At 42.4% G+C, this 20,753-nt stretch overlaps 2 protein-coding genes across 8 annotated transcripts in view; one reads left to right on the top strand and one right to left on the bottom strand.

Moving 5' to 3' along the window:
* The window catches only part of ZNF277 (zinc finger protein 277), a 51,076-nt gene extending 31,637 nt beyond the window's left edge, over positions 1-19,439 (bottom strand). For 2 of the 4 annotated variants that reach the window (XM_027665870.1, XM_027665881.1), the window contains exon 1: positions 19,390-19,439. In XM_027665870.1, coding sequence (XP_027521671.1) covers positions 19,390-19,429 — 40 coding nt within the window. In that variant the 5' untranslated portion in view covers positions 19,430-19,439. Of the gene's footprint in view, positions 1-3,621; positions 3,712-17,920; positions 18,019-19,389 lie in introns of those variants that run through there. The other 2 variants (XM_027665888.1, XM_027665892.1) reach the window with 2 other exon arrangements.
* A 76-nt stretch (positions 19,440-19,515) lies between these two features.
* Positions 19,516-20,753, top strand: part of DOCK4 (dedicator of cytokinesis 4) — a 237,301-nt gene continuing 236,063 nt past the window's right edge. For all 4 annotated transcript variants that reach the window (XM_027658285.1, XM_027658270.1, XM_027658277.1 and 1 more), the window contains exon 1: positions 19,516-19,839. In XM_027658285.1, coding sequence (XP_027514086.1) covers positions 19,803-19,839 — 37 coding nt within the window. In that variant the 5' untranslated portion in view covers positions 19,516-19,802. The remainder of the gene's footprint in view (positions 19,840-20,753) is intronic.

Raw genomic sequence — 20,753 nt, 5'->3', positions numbered from 1 at the left:
AAATTGTGCAGGATCCGCTGTTCTAGCTGAATCCCTACAAATCTATGGGGCCTGAAGGGATTCATCCCAGAATCCTCAAAGAGCTGGCTGATGTCATCACAAAACCTCTCTCAATGATTTTTGAGCAGTCCTGGGAATCCCAAGAGGTCCCAGCTGACTGGAAGCTGGTGAATGTTGTCCTGATTTTCAAGAAGGGCAAGAAGGACCCTGGAAACCACAGGCCTGTCAGTCTCACTTCAGTGCATGTAAAGTTATAGAGATTATCCTAGGAAGTACTGAAAAACACCTGAAAGACAATCCAGTCATTGGTCACAGCCAAAACAGCTTCATGAGAGGAAAACTCAGCTTATTAAACCTGATTTCATTTTATGATAACACAACCCACCTAGTTGATCAAGGAAAGCCAGTTGATGTAATCTTTTTGGATTTCAGTAAAGCTTTCAATACTGTTTCTCACATGATCCTTCTGGACAAAATGTCCATCACACAGCTGGATAAACACAACATGTGATGGGTGAGCAATTGGCTCATGGGTCGAGCACAGAGGGTAACAGTGAATGGGGGAACATCAGACTGGCAACCTGTCCCTAGTGGGGTTCCGCAGGGCTCCATCTTGGGCCCTGTGCTCTTCAACATCTTCATAAATGACTTGGATGCAGGACCGGAAGGGATACTAAGCAAGTTTGCAGACGCCACAAAACTGGGAGGAGCTGTTGACTCCCTCAAAGGCAGGGAGGTCCTGCAGAGAGACCTCAGCAAATCAGAGGACTGGGCAGTCACCAACCGCGTGAAGTTCAACAAGGGAAAGTGCCAGATTCTGCACCTGGGATGGGGCAACCCTGGATGTTCATAGACTGGGGAATGAGATGCTGGAAAGCAGTGCCATGGAAAGGGACCTGGGGGTTCTGGTGGATGGCAAGTTTAATATGAGTCAGCAGTGCCCTGGCAGCCAGGAGGGCCAACCATGTCCTGGGAGGCATCAGGTAAAGCATCGCCAGCCAGTTGAGGGAGGGCACCACAATACTAAAAGATATTAAGGAAAGATATTTAAGCTATTAGAGAGCATCCAAAGAAGGACAACGAAGATGGTGAAGGGCCCTGAGGAGAAGCCATATGAGGAGCAGCTGAGGCCACTTGGTCTGTTCAGCCTGGAGGAGACGGAGGGGAGACCTCATTGCAGTCTAAAACTTCCTCATGAGAGGAACAGGAGGGGCAGGTACTGATCTCTTCTCTGTGGTGACCAGTGGCAGGATGCCAAGGAATGGCCTGAAGTTGTGTCAGGGGAGTTTTAGGTTGGTTATTAGAAAAAAGGTCTTCACCCAGAGGGTGATTGGGCACTTGAACAGGTTCCCCAGGGAAGTGGTCACAGCACCAAGCCTGACAGAGTTCAAGAAGCAGTATTGGAAACAAGCAGACTGACCCAGAGTATATGTGTGTGTTCCCCATTTAAATAACAGTGGTGTAAATTCATAAGCTCTTCCACTGGCATAAATTAGTGGAGTTCATTAAGAAACATGGTGAGACCAACAGATTTCAACAACTGGTCCCATTAACCTAACCAAATTCTAGCTGTCCAGAAATAAACTGTGGTATTCATTTTCCAAACTAATTATACCTCAGTCTTTGGTAAGGGTTTATCTTGGAAGAAAATGCCAATTTCAATTTGTATCTTCAATTTTAGCTACATCAATTTTGCACAGCAAAAGGAGACTAAAAGTAAACAGAAAAAAGCTCCCCAATGTTCCTGCACTCTTGAGTTTAAAAACTGAAAACATCATGGGTGTCCTTGACTCTTGTGATGTGAAGTTAGCTTGTGCAGCAGGAGAATATCTCTGAATTCCTGCAATGACATGAACATCTCTGTAGAAAAATGAAATTTCACAGAACCACAGAATGGATGAGATCCGCAGGGACTTCTGGAGGTCATCTGGTCAAGCAGGGCCCTTAAGCAGGCCCACCTAGAGCTGGTTGCCTGGGACCATGTCCAGATGGCTTTTCAGTATCTCCACAACCTCCCTAGGCAACCTGTGCCGGTATTCAGACACCCTCACAGTGAAAAAGCATTTCCTGATATTTAGAGGGAACCTCCTGGGTTTCAGTTTCTAAAGATACCTAAAGAATTAAGCAAAAGGCCTTCTCTCAAGTCTATTATTGTGTCACACAGAAATTTTTAAATGTGTATGGTTAAATGAAGCTTAATTAAAAATATTTACCAGATAGAAGAAGCAATGTCAACTTTCACCCCATGAAAATCACATATATATGTTATACATTGGCAAGTACAATAAACCCAATAATCTGATAACTTGCCCACATGGAAAATGTGGAAAATAACTGAAAAAATCATAGTAATTTATCTTTTTTCCTAGGAAAATATGCTAATGGAGCAGTGTAGTATCCCACCCTCTACCAAGACTTTGAAATAACCAAAGAAGGGCTGGAGTTTCAGAGATGGGCCTGGGAAGTTCCTAAGAGTTCTGTGACAAATCTCTGTTCAGGTAAAAGAGGCATGGAGAGGGGAATGAGGCTCTGATCCATCGGTGGTTGGCCTGCCAGTGTGGACATGCAGTGCTCCATAGCAGTCACAGCACGAACTGATGGCTCCTGATGAGGGTGCTCATCTGGGAAACTGGGGGTAAGATGGGGCTACTGGAGCCACATGTGGGAAAGGGTACAAAACCAAAGGAAACGCAGCTTCATCAATTCTATGCTGCTCCTGAAACAACATATATCCCCTCCGCAACTGTAGAGGCTTCTCCTTAGGACTTTTGAAAAATATAACTGCCTGGAAAGGCAGTGACTTGACTGAAGACTGATGGCTCGGTTACACGGAATTCAGTTTATCCCATAAAACTAAGCAGTGTGGAAAGATGGCAGCACACAGAGCATGGTATTACCTGTAGCAATACAACTGCTGTGCACAATCTAACACTCCTCTCGCAATTTTACTTGCACTTCTGCCCATTCCTTTCCCCCAGACACTTCTTTATTAAAACTGGCATTGCAGAAATTGTTCCATTTGTCCTATTTTAAGAACAGCAGCTGCTAAACTATGTGCTAGAGCAATCCTCATGAAAGGGTTAGCTGTCCCATGCAAAACTGATGTCACCTGCAAGAGTCCGGGTTTGTCCATTCTTACAGTCAGTATTAGTTTGTAGCCTGCAGAATCATTAAAACTTACTGAGAAAAGTAGAACAACTTAATTTCCTCTGCAATTGCTGATGCCAAGTGAACTAAGAAGATACTCTGTCAGCCAGTTCAGCTGTGACAAGTAAGCAGCTACATTGCTTTTTGTTCATTTATAGTTTAGGTCTCTTGTAATGACCTATTTAGAAGTCCATTAGTCCAAACATTTAGAAGTCTAAATAAACAAGTGCCTATCTGCCTCAATAAACCAACTTTCAACAGATAGGTGTGTAGGGCAGGAACTGCTACTCAACATAGACAAGAAGCTTATACAGTTATTCGAAATGAGTACTTGTGAACAGCAATTACTTGGGCTGGAAGAACAGAGCTGTTAGCCTTCAGCTGTAGTGGGGACTTGCTGAAAGGAATAAACTGCGGTGAAGATTTTTTTGCTGCCCAAAGAAAGTAGCTAAAAGAGAATAACTTTAGACTCACTGTGCCAGTGTGGCAACTGCAGAAGCTTATGCAATTTCTTTCAAAGACACTTGGAGGAGGGGAGGGGAAAAAAGAATCCATGGAAATATCTTTGTACTCATCTGCTACAAAAAACACCGAACAAGAAAATAAATTAACAGAGCTGAACAAAGATGCACAGCCTTTAGCACAGCACTTACTGGACTAATGTAGCACAAACAAAGGTAAGCATATATTGAAATCTCTGCAAAAGCAGCTAACTTTGTTCCTATATTTGGAGCAGAGTGGCCACAGGTACTGAAGAAGAGCTGTTAACTGAACCACAGCTCAGGGCTAACAGAGAAATAAAAACACTCAGATCCAGTTCTCAAACTCCAAGACTCCCACATGCAGAGACTCTTGAAAATGAGGAAAAAGTAGCAAGCTTTTCTCTTAGAATCTACTGCAACAAAAATGACTTCACAGGGACAGAACTAAACATCCCTTTAGTGCACATGCCCTAGCTGACAAGGGCAAGAAGCAATTCCCTAGAAGTGCATAAAAATAGGGCAAACAAACAGTAATCACAGAAATAGCACAGTCTTCCAGAAATCTGAGGGTGGAGAGTTTAAGTCAAAGGCTATATGAGTCTTTGTTAAACCAGTTAAACAACTTTTTTCTCCATGGATTTGTTTTTGCACTTTTTAAAATTGTTGGTCTTTCAACACCTACTAAAAAACCTCCCGCAACATTTCATGTTCTCCTAATGGTCCTTCATTCCTTGTTGTCCTGGTTCAACTCTTGGCTGGTTCTAGTCTACTCTTCTTCATGTGCTGTGGTAAGGGTTGGTTTGAAAATGACCAAGAGTGGAAAAAAAAAGATTTCTAAATCAGGACAGTTTTTTCTCAATCTCTTCTCTATTTACTTTTAATTTATGGTATTTTGCTTGCTTTTAGGATCACTGAATTAACCACTGAATTGTCTTCAGTGATTCAAAGTCTTGTAAGTTGTGAATCAGGTTTTAACGTACAAGACAGTGGACATATTCTTTGTGTTCACTCCTGTGTGTTACTCTGCATTTGCTAATATCAAATAGCACTTTTTTGGTCCAGTTCACTCAAAGAACATGTGATTCCCTGCAACACTTCAGTTGGCCCTCCTGCTTACCACTTGGGAGAACAAATGTGTATTAACAGCTAACAGTGATAAAATTTATCACCTAACCCCCTTCCTATTCGTGTCTGTGATGAACAGCACAGGACTTAGCTACCTATAAGAAGAGAATTACCCCAAAGGCTTCACAGAAAGCCTACAAAACTCAGGAACTATGAAAATCCCTCTCTCATTCACAGAACTGACAGTTGACACCATGTTGTTCAGCCTTTAACAGAACAGATAAAATTATGGTCTTTTATAGCCAATTCAGAGCTAAAAAAGGTAGATTAGTAGAAAGAAGAGAATAAAGGAATATATTCTTTGAAAACAAAGACAAAGTTGTATACCCAGTTCTTCAGGGGAAAATAAAATGAATTCTTTGAAGATATTCGGCAATAAGTTGATAGAGAAAACAATTTGGATTACACAAATTACTTTCAAAACTAAAATAAGCATTATTTTTTGATATGAACGCTCATAGGATACCTAGGAATTCTTATCCCTGCACAGGAGTTGTACACACCATTACAACAATGATAAAAAAAAATGAATAAAAAAAAGTCTACCTGTTATAGAAATTATTTGGCTTTATTTTCAGATTAGTTACAATATAGTTAATCTTCACAGCTAATGAAGCAACAAGCTCCAAATGGATTCATTTCCCTTACTGGAACATTTTTACTTTTGCATACAATCATTCTCAACTCAAAACTAATGTTAGTTTACACAATTAAGTAAATGTTACACCCACACACTTAAAACACAGACCATAGCAGAACAGGCAATGTACTCTACCTGCACAATCACACATGTAATTATCACAAAACAATATTCCATATGATTTTATGGCCAATACAACAGACATATCAGAAAGAAAAGGAAGGAAAGATTCAGCATTTGAATGGGAGTTGTGAAAGGCAAAGTCCTCAGAGATGCTTTTAACAGTGTAACAGGTTGATGCCACCACGAAGCACAATGATGTCATTTTATCCTGTCTTTCTCCACCTTATCCTACCACTCCTAACCATTTTACTATTGCCCTTCTGCTTGTGCTGGCTCCTTGGCTTGCCAAATGCTTTGATGAGTCATTTCAACTTTTTACCAGACAGAACCATTTACTCCTTTCTTTCTGCTCAATAACATTGAAAATGGTGACAGAGGAGTCCACCAAGTGCAAGACCAAACTAAGGAGCACATGGTACGAAGCAGCAAGGTGAAACAGCATCTTCCTCTTCTCATCTCAGCTTCCTCCTCTCTTCTCAGCTTTACAGCTTCGGCTGTTTCATACAATTCAACCATAAGCATGCTTTATAAAGTGTGAAAGGTTTCTTCAAAGGCACTACGCACAAAGGAAAAAAAATCACTATGATTTTATCACTGTGCTTCCTAACAAGGACACCCAGCACTGGCTTCAGTTTGTAAAACCCACTATTGTCAGCGTAGGCACATGTAGCTCACTAAATGCAGTATGAGCTCTTATGCTCAATTCTTCTTGGTTGCATATCTGAACTATGTGCTCTGACTACATCTGGGGACAAATTGAACACTGCTGTAAAAATTACATTATCTTAACTAGAAAGTGGAGGTTCTGGGGTTCAGATAAAGGAAGTAACTTCACTGTTAGAACTCCTACCTCACATGGCTTGGTCCTGGGGAGTAACCTCCAATGCCAGAGCTCAGGGAGTGGCAGACCCTTCCGATAGGCAACCAGTAAGCCGAGGGAGGAAGTCCCTACATTAGTCTGCAGGGAATGCTGAGGAGAGGGGCACTCATAGCCTTCTTTTTGAAGCTTTGCTATTAGATAAAAAGGAATGACAGTCACAAGACGAGAAGGAAAGGAGATAAGTCCAAAGACAAGGGTTTTTTAACTAGGGAAGAAGAAATCTATCTCATTTAAAACAGATTAATCAATTTATTATTAGATGAAGAATACTCTGGCAATTGAAGACTTCACACAGTCTGAGAACTGAAATGATGAAAAAGGAATTAGTACAAATTTACTTAAGACATTTAGAGGTTTCATGTCATTTTTTGTAGTCTATGGCACAACAACAAGGCCTTAGGTTGAAGAGTTTATAATGTAAATATAGACAGGATATAAGCCCACTGTTGGTAACACAAGGATAATAAATAAAATAAGAACATCTGCTGGAATGTTAAGTGTCTTTCTAATTAAATCCAGTAGTTGAATGAATCAATTCATTACCAGCAAGTCTGGTTTATTATCTCATTAATACAGCTGGTTAATATTATGAGGAGATTAGCATAAGAACTTGACATGATCCTAAAACAAAAATGAACACAACAAAGACAAACAGGTGAATAAAGGAGTCCAAATAATGAGCAAAAGAGGGGGTTTTAGACATGCAAAGAAAAGGGGGGAAAGAACGACAGGAATACAAGAGATACCTAGCAAACCTGGCACTCCACACTAAAAGCACAACAGATGCCAGCTGGAAAACAGAAAGGCTGAGCACCCTCCTCCAAGTTCACAATGATTACCTGGCAAAACCATTTAGTTATCAAAATGACCAAACCCCCAGATATGGTACATTGAGGAAACCAACCTGGAGTCCTATAGGCAATTCGGCAGAAAACGGTGCTGCATTTAAAACTCTTTAGGAAATGAGTAGTTTTAAACCTTTGTCTCGTAATCCATTTTTTTTGAGCTACAATGGAAGACTATCACGAAGGATCAGCTTGACACTCAAAATACACACATGACAGCCTCCTAGTTTTGCAGCCTTGGCACTGCAGCATCTATTTGTTGGCACAGCAGCATTCCCTAATTTGTGGTCATATTCTTGGAAGTGATTTTATACTGATTACAGGATTTTTTCTTTTGTTTTCTAGAGTATAAAAGATGGATGACTAATGACTTGCTAGATAAACAGTATTCAAAACCAAAACTCAGAATAATGGAAATAAAACACCCCGTTATTGTCCTCACAAATACTACATGCTGTGGTGGGTCTGGGTGAGCCAGAATTTATTTCCCCATAGCAGCCCTCACAGTGCCGTGCTCCGCATTGGTAGCTAGAGGAGTATTGATAACACACCCATGTTTTGGCTACTGCTGAGCACATCACTGTAACATTCCTTCTTCAATCGAGGATCAGATCCTGGGAGGGGACACAAGTAGGCCAGCTGACCCACACTGACCAAGGGGATATTCCAGACCATATGACATCAACCCAGATATAAAAGCTGAGGCAAGGAGCAGGACCGGAGGCACTCGTCTCTGATGGCTGCCTGCTGACAACCATACACGTGCTGGAGCCCTGCTTCTCAGAGAAGTGGCTGACCATGGCTGCTTATGGGAAGTAGAGATTAACTGCTGGCTTCTGCTTTGTGCGTGTGCACGCTGCTTTTGCTTTCTTTTTTTGCATAAATATAAACTGCCTTATCGCAACCCATGATTTGTGTTGTTTTCTTTTCCCGCCTTACTCTCTCCCCTGTCCGGCTGCGAAAGGGAGGGATAGAGCGGCTGCACGGGCACCTGGCATTCAGCCAAGGTGAACCCACCACACATGCAAATATATTTCTTAGTGAAAGAAGAATCAATGTACATAATCATCTCCCTACCTTGATATATACTAAAATGCTCAAATACTTCTATAAAGTTGAATTGAGTCTGAGTTCATGAGGAATTATTTAGCTATTACTTCTGCTTGTTAACACAGTATGAATGATATTTAGTTAAAATGTCCATGTGCTCTAGGAGACAACACATCCTGTAGCTTCTTCAAAGATCAATCAGTCTCAACCCTGCCTGTTTTTTCATTGAATGCAAATGAGCACTTCAAAAGAATACTTAATACCAGAGCTAAACCTTGTCAGTTTTACAGAAACCGTACCATCCGCTGTCTGGGAATATGTGAATTTTATTCCAGTCAAATCACAGCTTTAAGAAAAGCTGTGAGTTACCAAATCCTAATAACTCAGGACACAGTTTCTATAGAGCAGGTGTCTGCTGGGAGCTGGAACTAACAGAAATACAACTGTGCTTAATAGCCATATTTAACAGGGCTGCTCTGTTGGGGAGCTTAGGATGTTGCAGTTTCATTAGCATTAACAAGTGTTGCTATGGGTACCAGAGCACAGGCATCAGAACACAAGTGAATAGAAGGAGTGGGAAAGTGATTAATAAGAACGCGAAGTGTTAGAATTTTAATAAAACAAAACAACGTGCTTGCCAATAAGATCATGTTTAAATAATAGACTACATTATTGCCCAGTTCACCAACAGATTCATGTCACTGCTTGTCATCTTGCTGCTTGAGCGCAGACAAACCCCTACACCAATAAAGACCAGAACAAACCCACTGTTCTCACATAGAGATGGACACACATGCCCACACACACACAAATGAAAGTGACTCTAATAAATATTCATAATAATATTTAAGTGCTGAGGTTAATATGCAATTTATAAATACTTAACACACTACACAGGTTTTATTGCAAGCTCAGAGCCACATAATGCTTATTCCTGGGTAAATGGCCCAGACTTACACTAGTGTAACTAAATGCAGGGTTTGATATCTTGGTTACAAATATGAAACAATATTTATCTACTTCAGAATTATATTCTGAATAATTTTATTACACTTTTTAGAGCTTCTCTGATTTCTTACAACTGCTGTTAAGTAAAATTTCTGTTTACATTTCCCTGTTTAGTTTGATCACATGACATGGTAGACATGGAGAGCTGAGATCCACATTATGTACTAAAATCAGGGACAGAAGCAATGATAGAACCTTACCCTATTATCTGGAAAGATTAACAATGTAATTATGTAGCCTGAAACTCAAAATGTCTAGTTACAAAGAAGAGGAAGAAAGCATTCAACACAAGAACTTGAAATGGAAGGACAAAAGAAACCATCTACGTTCTTCTTTTGTACTTATCACCTAAATCTAATTAATAAAAATCAGTTTAACTTGCTCTTTAATACAAAGGCATATCAAAGACACCATAATAAAGCATAAGCAATGCTGGTTTAAATTTGAGGAATAAATATTAAATTACTGTTATTTTCACATGAAAACTAACTACTTAAAAAAAAAAAAGAGTATAATTTTGTGCCAAGCTGATCCAGACTGTAATTTTACAACTTTAAAAAATACATACTGGAAGGCATCACAAGTAAAGATGTGTACGCAAATATAGTACTTGGGTGTGTTACCACTGTCACTGAATCCTCTGCAAACACTAGCAAGCTGGAAATAGGCATGCCTTAGTTCTACTTACTGTGACTGTGACCTCAGCTCTCCCAGAAAGAAGGGGTCTTAACAACATCTGTAATAAGGATAGTAATACTTCATTGCTACAATTTCTCTTTTCGATGTCTTTAGCATCTACCATACTAAGCCTAGTAACTTTTATGCCAACATTGCTACGCAAAACAGGTTAATGAGTTTACTCTCTACTTCTTGTCATCGTGATTTAGTAGCAATCAATAACTCTTTATTACAAAGATTTTCCTTGTCACCTGTCCTTTTCCTCTAACAGGATTTAATTCTCAAGCACATTTATCCTCTTGATGTTAAAAGAATTGCCTCTTGGTCTTCTTAAACAATTGCTTTACACTGTAGCTAAAGAAACCTACAGCCCTCTTTAGCAATTCCTGTAGGAACCCCACGTCATTATGATGGGAATTCTTACCATGCTCTTAACTAAAATATTTTCATCATAGGGTTTATAACTTTTCCACTGGTAGACTTTCCTTGGAAAAGACAACTATTTGAGAATAACAACTAAAAATAGCATGAAATTTTTACTTTAAATGTCACTTTAATTTTTTTCAGACTCATATAAACTAGAACTAACCTCAAAGTGCATGCTGAGAGGTGTCATTTCTGTGATCCTGGTGCATGTGTGTTTCAAACTGACAGAAGAGGCTGAAATTTCTCTCAGGTACTCTGACTAGTTTCCCGATCTTCAGAACACCTTCAAGACTGAATTAAGAGAATTTTGTACTTGAAGAATCAGTACAAGGAAGAGCTCCTGTGATGCTAGAAGCTCTGTGGTCTGTTGCTGCTATCTCAGTGAACTGGAGCTTTTCCAGATGGAGAGTAGCAAAATAAGTTGTTTCTACTTTTAGAATCAAACCTCCATAAACAAGTAGTCAAACTGAAAAAAACAGCGGCTCAAAAGGAAAGTTCATTATAGTGTGCAGTGATGTCCATCAACATAGTTCAGCCTAATTGATAGCTTGGTTCAGGAAACAAAGCTTTGACTGTATTTCAAATAATCCACTATTTGTACCCTTTATACATAAATCTTTGAAAATTATTTTCAGAGGAAAGTATTTTTAAGTCAGAGTTCAAATACTTATGTCTTACAGATCCCTGGGACATATCACAGCAGGCCATAGAAAATTTCTCTGAGCATATTCTGAATGTGTACTGGAGTTTGAAATAAATATTTTTATGATACTGGATTTATTTCTCATCCTCCATGCATTTATTAAACATATGACATAGACCTCGACTCTTAAGTATGATATATGCTTACTGATACTGCTAATGTAGCTCATTGACATGGATGATAAAATAATTGAATTTAATTTCCTCAAGAAACAGAATTAGAATGTTAGAATTAGTGATACAAGTTGCTTATGTTTTTCAGGCATTATTTTGCTAACTCTGTAAATACATGCAGGCTCCTGAATATTAAATTAGTACAGTAATAACATGGGCTGCATGTTTTCATCCCATATAAGACAAAATCAATTAAAACCTCCAGCAGGATGTCTTCTGTTACAGAAAACATTCTCTGTTTTCAGAGAAAAAGCTCTATCTCATTTATTCATGCATTACTGAGTCATAATAACATTCAGTGCTGGCACATTGGTCAAGACTAGCAAAATGCTCTGCAGTATCACTTATAACTGCATGGACTTGTTCCCTAGCTATTGCTGTTTTCATATTGTGAGCCTTGTGCACTCCCACTGTGGGACTGCTGGGACAGTGACACTGTCAGTCCCACTGTGGGACTGACCTGGGGCATGCACTGTGAACTTTGGCAGTGGTCCTGAGTGGCAGGGTGCTGCGCCATGCTCCCCTATGCTGCCCACCAGCTCTGTCTCCCTTTTCCTATCTCAGCACAGCTTTGACCCACACAGGAGTCTTGCAGTCCCTGATCATCCTCCAGCTGCTTTGTGCATTGGCTTAGAGATCAGTTTGGGGGCACGTGAACTAGATTCGTCTGGAGTCCAGATACATACAAAACACATCCCAACCCTTAGCAGAGACGCCTGGGTCTAAACCAAGGGCTACTTGGTGTGGGAAGACTGACTACATGTAATTCTAAGCAAAAATATCAAACCATGCAATATAGTTGTAGGGAATGTGGCACCAATTGCCTTTATCTACTGTGCCTTATTATTTGTTCAAGTGGACAAAGCCACACCATACCACACCAACTTGTGAGGGTGAAACAGATGGTATATCCAGTTATAAAGCTTCTATACCAGGGGGGTGAAGAGAAGGCTTTTAACCTGCTACAACTACACAGGGCAAGTAGCTACTCCTCTGGGACAGAGACATCCTTGACAAATGGGAGGATGACATATCAATGAGCAAGAATCAAACAGAAGCAGCTGGGCCATTTCACACTGGTCTGTGAGTCATAAAAATCAGAGAAAAATACACAAAAGTAAAGAAAAAAAAAAGAAGACTATTTGGAAGACATTGTCCAATGAAAACATGAGGCAAAAAATCAAAAGGAAAGTTTCAAGAAACCCAGTTGAAACACACTACAAAGGACAGGTGGAATACTGAAGCCACTGGCAAAACACCTACTACAATTTCTCTTTTACAGGTCTACTATAGCAAAATATTAGGACAGAATGGCAAACAAGCAGTGATCATGGGAATACCTGGTGGGACACCAGGCCTTGAGATCAATCATCAGACATCAGACTTGCAAATAAACCATTTCCTATAGTGCTGAAACATTACAAGTTAACACATACTATTGTATACTGACGATCTAAAATACTTTATGATCATAGAAAAAACTCAAATCAAACACAATACCCTTTTAATTTATTTCATATTTTTGTTGGCAGTCATTTGACTGTCATAACATGTAAGATGTTTTGAAAAATCAACAAAGACTCCAGGTGAGTACTTCTGACTCCATATCATAATGAAGGCATCGAATATGGGTACTCTTTCTGTATGAAGCAGTTCGAGCATTCCACATTTGTATAGCAAAAAAAGAGTTATTGCTTATACTACAGGGCACCAAGTGGGGCAGAAAAACTTCTTAACGTGAAACTGTATTGCATAAATACACACACTACATTTGTACTCTTATGTAGTATCTGGCATCTTCTTATTGAGGAAAACTGCTTGCACACCCCCAAATTACCTAACCCTACTGTGTAGCAGCTTGGCATCTTTCAAAAACTTGCACACTATATTGCAATCTAAGAAGAATCATAGAATGGTTTGATTTGGAAGAGACCTAAAAGATCATCTAATTCCAATTCCCCTGCCATGGACAGGGATTCCATAGCACAGTTTCAGTCTGGTTATATGGTTTTAATGGTCCTGACCAATACATAATTTAATACAACAATTATCGGGTCATTGAACACTAGACTTTTTCCACTCAAATGACCGTAATTAACTACTGATTGAGTCGAGACAACAACTCAGCAAAGAATCTGCACTTTCATGAACATATTTCCCTGACTTCAAAGAGACACTGGTCAGGATTACATGCCCAGCTCTTCACAGGCACAGGCCTGCTTCAAGGTTATATAAAACCTAGCTCATTTTCTCCCTCCCAGTTATTCAATGCCATGTTCTTTCCCGCATTGTGTGAGGCTTTTAAAGATGCAATATTTAAAGCCAGTTTAAAAGGCCCATAGAAAGACATTCAAATGCTTTCAGGCTTTTCTCCCGGTTTCAGCCTGCTGGGAGTTTGTGGATGAGAATGCGAAGTAAAAACCTCACAGTCTGGGAACAACTGCAGTTTTAGGATGCAGATGTTCACAGAAAGATGTAGAGCTCTTGCAGAGGTTTCAAGACAACACAGTGGAAGAAAACACATAGGGTGCTTCATAAAGTTATGAAGGCTGTTTGTACAGAAAAGAATTTAACATATACTGAAGTTAAAATACTTAATGCTTGGAATTTCATAATATTTAAGTTCTTTTCTTCCTTTCCTACTGTTCACTTTTCTCATAACTTATGCTAGTTTAAATCCTGCATCCCTGCATCAAGAAAGCTGGCTAGTCTTCAAGGGTGAGAAATTATCACCTGTTTATATGACAGGCACACCTTGTGGCAGGCATCATTGTAGGCAAGAATCTGCAATTCAGTGCTCTTACAGAAAAAAAGTACTCCCCAGTAAAAACACAGCTATAGCAAACTATCCTGGTATGTGTGTTACACTCAGAACATTCAAAAAACTTACAACACCCCCTTAGTCCACACCTCTACATCTAAATAAAGCATGTCCACATCTATTATTTGTTCCAGAAATGAGAAAGCCTTTTTGGGTAAGAATCAGGTATTTGCCAATACAGAAACAGTTTAAAGGTCTTCATCAGTCTGAGGACTGATGAACCACCACTCACTGTTGCTCCACCGCAGCTAACAGAAGGCCTGAGCAGAGGCTTCAAACAAAGTCTTTAACACGCAAACAAGTTATCATGTTTAAGCTGTATATGTGTTCAGCAGGTAATCTGAAGCATCTTACTTCTAAATGAGTTTCTGTTAGTATATAGAGCAGCTGATACTTGGTAGTTCGTTCATGTATCAAAGCCTTTACCTGCTACTGAGCAGGCAAGAATTGGCCTAAACTACTGGAATGAAATACCAAGATAAAGGCCATCCATCTTTGCTTTCAAGCTATGAAAGTTTTCCGAATTCAGAGAAAACCAAATAGCAAGTTTTTATTGCATACTTTTGGAGAATACAACATATCCTATGCCTTGTGCTAACAGGAGTTATGTATTCATGCCGAGGTGTGGGGACATCCCTTTGTCTTCAGATAAAATACAGTACATATTTGCAAGAAAATTATTTGTAAAATTACGGCAGGATCACAGGCAGCTCAGATCTGTATTACCAAGCAATACAATCCCTCACTTACTTTATTAATCCATTACTACCCATTTAATGAAATATTTAGTTTCACTTGTATGTTGACCCATCAGTTTTTAAAGAAATGTGCTGTTAAGGCTAAAAACACTAAAATATTATTGCAACAATTACATGAAAGGATTTTCCCCTTTTACTTTTCAAACAGAGAAGCACATAAAAGGTGATTTTACCGACAATAATTTAGTAATTTCCAGTCCTCTGCAAGACACATTTGCTTATCAGGTAAAAGCTGAGATTGCATTTTTAATTAAAAATCACAACAAAGGCTCTTAAAACATTTTAAAGTAATACTACTTCAGGAGATCAATTCTTGTAATCATATTAAAATAAATTGCATTGCACTTCCAGAATTAATTAGTGAACCTGTCCTCCAGGTGTAATTGCTAATTGTTCAGTTCACAAAGACTAATCTGCATCAAACCAAGACCCTCTACAGAGCTTATAATGCCTACTGGTAAAAGGAATCTCTTCTCTCTCTCTCTCCAAAATCTGTGGTATAGTAGAAGCTTCAGGTCTTGAAATCCTCTATTGCACACAGATTTAACCTGAGAAACAGATCACCAGTGGTCCTCTAGATGCTTGAAAGTGCCCTGTGGGGTAACAACTGAGGATGCAACTATGTGTGTGATCATTTGGAACTGGTGGGGGGGTTAAGGAAGGTATTAAGCAGAATACCAGCCTCTAAAACCATGAAACAGAAACAGGCAGAACTAACATCTGAGGAACTCTTGTGAACAAACAGATGAGAAGAGGCAGCTGTATGCTGGGGGCAATGGCTGCTGTATCACCTTGCTGGGGTTTTCAATGAGCAGCCAGCAACTCTCCGTTCACAGCCATGCCTGCTGTGGTTACTTGGTGAGGAAGCAAGTATTGCACTCAGGCTGATCTGAGTAGGAGGAGTACTATAAGGAAGGGTGGGATGGGAAGGCAGCTGGTTCACTACTTTATTTGGTTAAAGACTATTCAGTATAAAATAAACAACAAAACTCAAGGAAAGTGGTAGATTACACAAAAATAAACATTAATGAGCAGGTGATAACAGGGAGAATAAGTTGTCTTTGGTCACTACAGGAACTAATGCCATTAAAGGAACTACACACAGCCTTGAACAGGTTCAATATAGATTTTGTCATTGATAAGAAAGGGGAAATGTGTGATTATCATATGTATAATGGTATTTCTGAGGGTGTTTGTGGATGCGATATCAAAAGGCATTTGTGGGATTTTGTATCATTTATAGGAAATTTAGAAGAGGGGACAAAGGTAGAGAAAGGGAAGGATGGGGGGAAACAAACATCAGATAATGGAGGCAGGGAGTGGGGGGAATCAAAAATGGGTGAGTTGCATTTAAACAGACTGCTGGTGGGTATGCTTCTCTGATCACACCCTGCACTTGGATCACATCATTTCCTTCTTACTAAATCCTTTTCTTAACTACTTTTTTGTATAATTCACCCTCTGTCCTATGTGTGATACTGCTGCAAGGTCTAAGTGCCAGCAACTGCAAAAATACTGCAACTCTCAAGGCCTGCAGGTCCAGGAACTAGCAACTGGAGGAATCATGGTGTATCTATTGTTTCCTTGTGAACTTAACGCTGTATGCATGTGTGCACATGTGTAATTTGCTAGCAAGGTACAAACTGGAGTAGCCAGTGAGTAGAAGGAGACCTGTATCTATAAAGACGCAAGGTCTGAGTCAGGGGATAGGCAAGGGGCCTGGGGTCTAGCCAAGGACAGAGCTGATGCCCAGCAAGGAGGTCCAGCTAATGAACTAGGAGATTCTGCTAGTATTTGAGGGATCTATGACTGTGGGATATGTGAGACAAGCTCTCATAGTATCCTTAACAGAACTTCAGAGTTGAGCAAAAGAAGTGGTGGTTATACTATCAAGAACGAAACAATTCTCACTAAAGTATCCCCTAGGTAGCAATGAAAAAAGGTAGACGTGTACAAGACCAACCAAACTTTAGTTTTCCACACTAAATAAAATATTCTTAAAAATGGGACACAAGACACGGCAGGAATAAGAATAACATGCCGTGCTCTGGCATGGTACACCCCAGTAGCATGCATTCAAAAGCACATAAAGATCTTGAGAAGAAAACTCTAACTGTCAGACTGATGATGAAACAATCAAAGACACAATTCCAGAAAAAAACTAATTTTAAAATCCATTGGCAGATGCTGTAGGAAGTGTTGATATGTAGCATAATTAACGTAGTCTGAACAAATTGTACTGTGGACAGTGATATGTTTATTAAAAGCCACTTGGTGAAGGCTGCTGGAGGGTACTAACTAGAAAGCCACACAGTCCTGGATTAGAATATAAAAGCACAGGCTTTCCTGTAAATAGGTAACAGCAAGACAGGAAAAAATATACTATTTAATTTTCCTATATTCCGCCTCCACCCTTTCAGGTGTACCTAGAAGTACAAGATGCTGCCAGAAGGAACAGCTTTGTAGAACCAAAACCTCTGAATGAATAAGGATTTTGTTCAGAGCAGGGAAACGATAAATATTATGGGTAAGGTACTTCTTTGCCCACAGATAATGTGATTTATACTCTAAGATCTGTTGACCCGAAGAGGCTCTGCTCCAAATCAATAATTCTGAAAAGGCTATTTCGGCTATAGCGTAGTCTTGTCTTTGTCCAAGGGAAGACTGTTTAGGCTGAAGTCTGTCATGGTTAACATGATAGGCAGCAGTTACAAGGCTGGGGCAGAATTTTATGACTCCCAGCCAGCATCTTGGTAGATCTGTCTTACAGAGACAGGGAGAGCCTGGTTGTAAATGGAAATTTATAGGTTGATTTGAAAGTTAATTTAGCCTGGCACCTATTATTTTGATTTTCAATAGTGACTTTTAGTCATTTCATCACCTAGAGACTCCAAACAATTTGTCACGGGATGTAAAGTGAGCTGCGGAGCAAAACCACTGAAAGTTCACTAATCCCTTTAATAAGTGTTTGTGCTCAGTAACAGGAAAACAGCATAGGCGTATGAATTCCCATGGAACAAACTTTTTTTTGGACTGGTACCAATATCTTTACAAGAGTTACCTGGAAAAACCTCAGAGTAATCTCATCACCTCTAGTAGTCCACAGACCTATACATGGTTTCACACAGAAGACTTGCACAGACAAAAGCTCATGTCCTTTTCAACAGTTAAAACAGCATAGCTTTGCCTCGGGGTGCAATTACACCAGTCTAGAAGGGCTCTAGAAGGGTCTGGCTTTTCATGGTAAGAGAGGCTCACGCCAAATCATTGCAACACAGAAATAAAGTAAGAATACTGCTTTAACTATTAGCATAAATATAGAGATACTACTTTCCCGTACAGAAGAAGGGTAGATGCTAGAGAAACAACACAAATGTAACTTAAAAGACCACTAATTATCAAAGTTTGACAACTAGAAGAGCCAAGCATGGAATAAAAGCACACTAAAGGTTTGAAACTGCCTGCTTGCACATGACTTCTTTTTGTTGTGTCCTTCACACTATTAGTGACTTAAAAATGCAACATAACTTGAGAGTAGGGGTTAAAAGCCAACCTGAACTGAAAAAAAAAAAAATCAAGCCATTTTCTTCTCTTAAATATAAAAACATTAAACTCTGTTTTTTCGTTCAGATCAAACCGAATCGTTCCATAAGATCTCTATCTACCACTTCAGAGTCACGATTTGATTGGAGAACACTTTTTAAAAATCAGACATAGTCATCTTAGAGCCAACTTGTACCTGGTAAGGCCTGCAGAGCAGCATCCTACAACTGGAGTTTTCCCCCTTTTTTCTGCCTATGCCTTCCCACAGGACCAGAAGATGTAACCCAGGGTCTTCCTCCTGCCTCGTAACACCCAGGTTTCTCTCACAAGGACCAGTTCAGCCTGAGGATTTGTTGCAATTTCTGTATTAGGAGCTCTAGCTAAGCTGCTTCTAGAAGGCCACAGACATACAGGTTTCTCAACTGGGATGCAAACCCTGCTGTTCTTGCTGCTTACGATGCCTGGCTTATCCCTGCAGCCATCCCCCACAGTCCATTTGTGCTCCTCGCTGTGCACCACCTGCTTTGCTTTATCTCTGTGTATGTTTGTGCTGACAAACGGATTTATGTGAGAAGTCAAAAAGCCCCCAGAGCATCAGCTCCACGTCCCACCGCCCTGGCACGCTGCCGGCACCAACTCCATCTCCAGCTCGACTCGCTGTTGAAAACTCTCCTTGTCTCCACAGCTCCAAACGCGTGCCAAACGCGGGGCTGTGCTACGGGAAGGAGTGGCACCAGCAGGACCAGAAGAAGGAGTCACGTCCCTGTAACCAGCGGGCGCACCCCGGAATCTCGCTCCGACGGGCGACCAGGCGAGCCCGCACCGCGCCGGGCCCCGGCGCTCCCGGCTGCCCCACACGTGTCCGCCGCTCCCCATCCCCGGGCGCGCGGCGTCAGCCCCCTCCCACCGTCCGAGCCTGGACCGCGGAGCCGCGGAGAGGTCGGGGGAGCGGAGCGGGCCGCCCCACGCCCCCCGCAGCGCACTCACCTCCCCGCGCCGGCCCCGCACCCCCCCGGCACGCTGCCATTCCGCCGCCGCGCCGCCCCGCCCGTCCTGGCGTGAGGCGGCCCCGGGAGCCGCGCTCCGCCCCGCCCCGCTCCGCCCCGCCGGGGAGCGCGGGGCCAGACGGGGCTCGTAGTCTCTCCTTCGGCCGCGGGCGGCGAGGGGCGCGGCCGTGCCGAGGCACTACGTTCCCCGGCGTGCAGCGGGACGGGGAATATAAGTGGCTGGCGGCGAGCGCGGCTCAGTCAGTCCGCCCGCCCGAACAATGCTTTCGCAGCTGGGGCCGGGTAGCCGCGGCTGAGCGCGGCGGGAGCAGCCGGGCAGCGGACGCGCTTGCCGGCCACCGCCGCTCCCAGCGAAGGGGCTGGCGGGGGGACGGTCGCTCGCACGCCGCGAGCATGTGGATACCCACGGAGCACGAGAAGTACGGCGTGGGTGAGTGAGAGAGAGGGCGAGCGGGGCAGCGCGGGGGCGAGGAGCAGCGCTGCCGGCGGGGAGCGCATCCCGGGCGGAGCGGGCTCGCCCCGCGGGGGGCTGCTGCCGTCCCCCGCGGGAGCGAGGGCAGCGCCCCGTGCCTGTGAGTGGCTGCGATGGGGGTCGGAGGTCCCGTCGCTGGGCGGGGGGAGCGGCCCGTTCCCCGGGGGCGCAACAAAGGACGGCCAATGCCCGAGTCGCGGCTCCAGCGTCTCCCGCCGCTGCCAGGGGATGGGGCAGGGGCCGGTTCCTCGTCTCCGAGGCGGGCGCTCGGCTGTCTCCGCCGGTGCTGGGTGGAAAGGCTGGCGTTCCACAGGAAACAAAGCAGCTTTAAAACATATCGCTGGGAGCGACGACCCGACTGGAGACGGTGTCCGGTGGCGGCCCGGGGAGGAACAGGAGCGGGGCCGCGGGCATTGTTCGCGCGTCGGGGGTTTTGTCACTGCTTCAGTGGAAACCAGACAAAGTGTCGCTTATGGGAGTCGCGCTTCCTCGCCTGGTTGTTCCCCTGTGCCCGGTGCAGGGCTCTGAAGCCCGCGGGTTTGACTTGGGAAGTGATCGGAGAGACTTGCGGTGATTTTATTTTTCTTGGCACCTCCTATTAAAGCCTGCAACACCCGATGAGCGCTGGCGGCTCGTCCCGGACAATAGCCCCCTCTGACACGGGTGTAGCTGAACTGTTGTACAGACCTGCCAGCCTAGTAGGCAGCTCTCCCTGTGTTTACGCCGCGTTTGAACGCGGAGTTGTTCATATTGGAGAAAAGCGGGAGGAGCGCGGAGCCCTCCTTTGTGTGTGTGTGTGTGTGTGTGTGTGTAGCAGCGCTGCGTCCAGCCTTCAGCGCGGGGCCGCTTCGTCCCATCTGCAGCTGAGCCCA

Source organism: Corapipo altera, unplaced genomic scaffold (assembly GCF_003945725.1).
Source record: "Corapipo altera isolate COAL_440 unplaced genomic scaffold, ASM394572v1 1, whole genome shotgun sequence".
Classification (NCBI taxonomy): domain Eukaryota; kingdom Metazoa; phylum Chordata; class Aves; order Passeriformes; family Pipridae; genus Corapipo; species Corapipo altera.
The sequence above is the reverse complement of the archived record's forward strand: the minus strand, read 5'-3'. Positions and strand labels throughout refer to the sequence as shown.